This window comes from Nansenia antarctica (genome assembly GCF_963989245.1).
Source record: "Nansenia antarctica genome assembly, chromosome: 12".
Classification (NCBI taxonomy): Eukaryota; Metazoa; Chordata; class Actinopteri; order Argentiniformes; family Microstomatidae; genus Nansenia; species Nansenia antarctica.
In genome coordinates, this window is record NC_137682.1 from 26161110 (window position 1) to 26167118 (window position 6009).

A 6009-nucleotide genomic window follows, 5' to 3' on the forward strand; every position below is an offset into this window, starting at 1 on the left:
GATATTAAGCCACAATTCGTCATCTGGTACTATCAATAGTTGGAACGTTCAGGTGAACACATTTACATTTACATTCATACAGTTACATTTACACTTTTCAAAAACATTCATGAATCATAATGTGCAATGTATACAGACATCTTTATTCAGAAATGATCTAATGATTATGCTATACTAGTTTCCAGCCTGTGCAATTGATTTTCTGTTTAGTCAACTGTTAGTAGCTTTAGTCAATGTTAAAAAGAGTGACAGTTTCTCTTTTCAAAAAGTAGGATCTAGGACTTTTCCCACCTGTTTTTTTAAGTTTAGGATTTGCATTAATAATGCTAGTGTTCCAGAGTAGGTAAGGCATGTACCTTCCTCTCCACTTCATTGCAGTATTTTTCTGGAAGTCCAGCAGCCCTGAAAGAAAAAACGAGTAAACATGAATTGATTCGGCGTATCGAAAATGGCCTCTTACTGTAGTTTACACACTGTAGAAAGCTTAATGTAAATGCTCTGTCTTTTCTATTGCAATTCACTAACTTGAGTTCCTTCAGCTTCTTCTCCTTGATCTCATCCAGGCGTATGCGACGCTGGCGGGCCTCTTCGTCCAGACGGTCTCCCTCTTTGAAGACCTCCCTGCGCTGTGTGACGGCCTGTAGCTCACGCTCCCTCACCTGCTGACGTATCCCGTCCGCATGGCGAAGGACCTTCTGCCTGTGACTGTCCTCCTTGTCCTTCTCCTTAGAGATGGACACCTGCTGGGCTCTGGTGGAAGAGGAAGCAGGGCAAAGAGACTGTTTGGAACTATAGTTACAACTATAGTTAGTACTGTGTGTAATATTTACTTACGAGCTCAAAAGGCAGTGTTTGTCTTCCGAAGAAAGTGTGACATTGCGGACATACCTCAACACCCTCTCAAATTCAGCCCTCTCTCGCCCGGCCTCAATGGAAAGGAGGTGCTCTTTGTGGGTGACCTGCTCCAAGCGCGCTGCCTTCAATCTCTCCTCCTCCTCTACTTTCTTTTTGAGCTGCTCTTTCTCTTTTCTCCTCCACTCCCTCTCTGCAGCCTCCTGGTTCCTCCGGGCTCGAAGCTCATCCTGACAGTCACATAGAAACACTCCCTGTTAATGTCTCCATGTCCTCTACAGCCAATTAGGTATCATACTAGAATAGCAACTTGTTTGCCTGGTCGCCACAACAAAAGAAATAGGTGTTGGCTAATAGAACAAAGGGTTTGGTGCAACTGGGCAAGCAAAATGTCTTGAGCTGAAAATGAGTTCAGGATGGCTGTTATGGTTGTGTGTGTTAAGGGGATAAATAAGTGAACTTGATGCTAACCTGCTCAGCTTTGAAGTCTCTGTCTCTCTCCTGCAGGGCTCTCAGTCTGGCCACCTCCTTCTCCTTCTCTCTCTTGATGCGTCTCTGTTCAGCCTCATACTCAGCCTCCCGCTCCTGTAGAGGTCATACAGAAATGAGTCTTTGTCCACCTCAAAGACTAATCTATTGGTTTGTGTGTGTTGGAGGGGGGGGGGTACTGCACTGATCCACACAGTACACACATTTTGTACTGTATTCTCACCATTTTCTTGCGGGTGTACTCCATGGCTCTGAGGTTAGCCAGTCTCTCCTCTTCCTTCTTGTGTTCCTTGGCCAGCAAGCTGTCCTCATTGATGCGGAGGATCTCCAGTTGCAGCCTCCGCTGCTCCTCCTTCTTCCTCTCCAAAGCCTGTACCCACACAACCACAGATTGATCAGTCAGCCACACACACACACACACACACACACACACAGACATACAGTGCATATACCACACGCAGCCTACGTCCATACACACCACTCTGAGTTTTCAACTAGTTTGTTCCAGAATGATTATAGAATTGCTGTGCTGCACTAAAATACCTCCAGCTCCTCCACCTGCATCCTCTCTAGGTTCTCCAGCATCTGCTGCCCCTCCTGCTCCTTCACCTCATCCTGCAGCATCCGGTCCTCCAGACGCTCCTGCATCTGATTCACAATCAGCTGCTTTCCCCTGGACACTCACAAAACAGAGGAAAGAGTTGAGGTGTTGTATGGTAGAGACAGACTGACGTCTGGTGTGTGTGTGTGCGCGTCTGTGTGTGTGTGTCATAACGAGGCCTCACTGGATCCTCTGATGTTTGCGTTGCTCGACGATCTGGTCCTGGGCCTCCAGGGCTCTCCTGCGGTCCAGCTCCATCATGGCATCCAGATGCGTCTCCTCCTCTTGCAGCTCAGTCAGGATCTGCTGCTTCTCCAGTATCTGAGCATCACGCACTGCGTGGCATTGGGCACCTAGGATCAGCTGAGGACCAGAAAGGTACCCACATGGACAATAGGACACACACGCTTACACAGAGGTGGGAGAGTATGGTCAGTGAGTAGGTAAGATACTGCAGGAATGTGTTAGTTAAGTAATTTAAAATATATATATTATAAAGGAGGTATGAACCACACAAGTGAAAGAGTGACCAGTTAATTTCCTACCTCATTGAGTTTCTTGACTTCATCCTCCTGCTCCATCCTCATGGCGTTGGCTCTCTCCAACAGGTACTGAGCCTTGTCCTTGGCCTCGGCCTCCAGCTCACTCAGACCCTGGTTCTTCTGACGCGACAGGTCGGCCTGACGGATATTAGCCTTCCTCTCCTCAGCAGCATCCTAGCCAGAGTTAACCATAGTAAACTTAGGTCAGTTTAGGCCTACACCTAATTGTTAAGGACAGGACTGTGGTAAGCTGAGCTGATCATAGATCTGTGTTGTAGGTGTTGAAGCAGATATATGACATAGTTCGTCATACAGCTGTGTCATGTATGAAGGGTTGCTCGCAGAAGAGCAACAGAACACACAAACATACACAGATACACACACACACACACATATACACAGATACAAACACAAACACACACACACACACACACACACACACACACACACACACACACACACACACACACACACACACACACACCCTCACAGAGCAACATTCCTCACCATGGCGTCTTCCCTTTCCTTCTTCTGGGCTCCCAACATGGCGTCCCTCTCTTCCTTGGTTGGAACTTGAGATGCTAATGCAATACGCTTAAACTCAGTCGGCCGGAAGATTATGGACAGACCAGGTGGATCCTTACTTGAGATCCTGGCAAAATGACAGTAAATTTGTTCCGAATTTGTATTTGACCACTGGTAAAGTCGTTGTACATGTTTACTGCTACAATGCTGCTTTTGCCAAGTCAAATACTTTAGGATAGGCTTTTCTTAATGTTCATCAGATAATTGCAGTGCATGTTAGTAACTGGATACTTGCTTCAGGTCACGGATGAGGTCCATGGTAATAATGCGAACTGTCTCTGGTTTCTGAGCCTTCTGACTTGTAGCAGAGCAGGGCTGGACCCTGGGTAATGAGCAGCCCCTTCTCTCAGAGTCTTTCACATCACAGGTTGACAGCTTGGGTGGGAAAAAAAATCCAACATAAATTTCCACCATATCTCTCTGATACTCACCTACTTTGAGGTGTAGTGCTGAGGCACAAACATGTACATTTCAAGCCTGCAAACTGTGACACTTTAAATAACGTGAAAAAATACTATTGTGCAATATGACAACCCTAGTTGACTATCTGTGCAGTATAGTACAGTGGATTGTGTACATAGCCTTTATTTATGTAAACCAGCTCCTTACCTTCTTGTGATTTTATTCTTTTTCTAAAAGTTTTTTTTTTTTTTTTTCCTAACACCAGGGGAGCCACCCCTCCTAAATTTCGTTGTTTGGTACCTGTACTGTAGCAATGACAATAAAGTCCATTCATTCATTCATTCATTCATACTCTGCTATTAACCTCCCATGACCCACCTGACCTGTGGCTCACCTGTTTTGGGGTTCCAAAGAGACTTTCATCCACATGGGAGGTGAGGGCATGGGTGCGATAGCGGCGTGGATGGGAGCTGCCCAAGCCTCGTTTAGATGAAGAGCCAGAGGCACTCCGTGTCTGGAGGCGAGACAGGACATGAGACAGGACATGAGTCATGTACAAACCTCCACTTAGCTACTAATGATGCAACGAATGTCAGGGAAGTGTGTCCCACGATTCAAAACGTTAGCTACCATGGTCTTTCAAATTGTTCTCTCTCGCCAACCAACATGACATAATCATTAAAACATTGAACAGAAGATCAACAGAACACCATTATTATAATACGAGATAGTATTATGAAACAGCAGTCCGGTCGGTGTATGAAGCAGGTACCAGTTCCTTCGCCTGTATCATTGTAGGCTGTGGGACGTTTGCACGAAGGTGTTTTGTTGTTGTTGCGTCTCCATGGAAACTACTGCGCTGCACGCACGCGTCAACCCCAGCAGCGTCAGGCGCGCGTCTCAACCGTGTCTCACGCTGCTACCGCGGCACGCCATCTAGAACAAAAACAAAACAAAAAACAAATATTATGGACATATTACTACTAGCCTACAGATGGCATGTATAACTGTAGGGGGCCGGACTTATATTTATTTATTTTATTTAGGCATAATTAGCATATTATTGTTTAATATTTTAACTTTCTTTCCAAATGTATGTTATTAATGGCTTATTATCAGTGTTAACAGACTCCTGACACCTATACTGCAGCCAGCCACCAGGGGGCGATCAAGATATTTTGGCTTCACTTTGTTATTACACATTGTAATCATTTTCAGTTATCAATCATGCAAAATGTCACTCTCAAACAACCTGAAGCGTAAAATTCACGTGGAAAACCGCAGTTTTAATGAGGAATGGACTGACAAGTACGCATTCATCTGGCCAACATTTAGTAAAGCAAAACCTGTAGGCTATGCCTCATCTGCACTGAAACGGTAGTTGTTGAAAAACGATACAATCTTCGCCGTTACAATTATACAAGGCATGCATCTTTCAGAGAATCATACCCTGAGAAGTCATACCCTGAGACTGCTCCTCCTGAGACATCTACTGCACCCCAGAACTGCGTCTCCTGAAGACACCCGCTTTTCCCCTCTACTGTGTCCCCTAAAAACTTCTATTGACCCCGTTGTACTGTTTCTCTGTTTCTCCAGATATATAAATAAAAAACAACAACCTGAGCTGGATTATTCTTCCTGCTACGACTGGTCACTGGTGGATTGATGATTCATTTGCTTAGTCAAATGTATTGATTGTAAGTCGCTTTGGAATAAGGTGTCTGCTAAATACCAAAAAATGATGCTGCCATGAAAGGAAGCATTTCTGATATTGCCTCAAGGTGCAGTGCCCAATTGCCAGTACGTTCAGCTCTCAGAAACTTGCGAAGTATGTCCACCATATCCATGTACTGCAACCAGAGGGCAGCTGTCCTGCTACAGGATTTTAAGTATTCACTTTTGCTTTTGAGTTGTTCCTTTATTCTGAGTATCACATCAGCATTGCAAGCCTTCTCTGCAGACACTGATCCCTCCATCAACTGTGCATAGAGGACAGCAACTTCATCCAGATCAGATGCATGCAGGTATCTTTGACCCTCTTATGGAAGCTTGGGCTAGTAATATAAGTAAGTCCAAGATGGCCGCGCGCTTAGACGCTGCAGCTCGGGGGGCTACCACACTGGTGTTTCATTGTGTTTTTAATTACATTTGTATGTTCACTTTTTTTTTGTAGTACTTATAGGGAACAGTTGTGTATATAGTACCTACAGCAGGCTCGACTTATTAGAAGTCGGCACGCAAAACGACAAGATAGTTACGGCGGATTTCCTGGAGCAATACAGGATTGACAAGGACATCGCAAGGCTACCGGGAGAGCCCTGGTTCACAGTCCCCTCCCTGAGGCGGAAACGCCGGCGGCGAGACCGTAGGAAACGGCGAGGCCGCCGGTGAGGCCTGCTAGCAAGATTGAGACGCAGCCCAAACAAACCAGCTTTGCCAAGCATTTTCCTCTCTAACGTCAGATCCCTGACGAACAAGATGGATGAACTGAGACTACAGGTGGCCAAAAACAACATCGTAGGGGATAGCTGTGTGATT

General features: G+C 45.5%; 1 protein-coding gene across 1 annotated transcript; it reads right to left on the reverse strand.

Moving 5' to 3' along the window:
• Positions 1–326: 326 nt before the first annotated feature.
• LOC308169037 (cilia- and flagella-associated protein 45-like) lies at positions 327–4407 on the reverse strand (the record flags this gene model as incomplete). The annotated part of the gene is made up of 12 exons (XM_080543672.1): positions 327–402; positions 526–750; positions 889–1082; positions 1324–1437; positions 1565–1711; positions 1885–2014; positions 2127–2305; positions 2488–2658; positions 2992–3123; positions 3301–3444; positions 3866–3985; positions 4387–4407. The coding sequence occupies 12 exons, from the start codon at positions 4405–4407 to the stop codon at positions 327–329; spliced, it is 1653 nt and encodes a 550-aa protein (XP_080399798.1).
• Positions 4408–6009: the final 1602 nt, after the last annotated feature.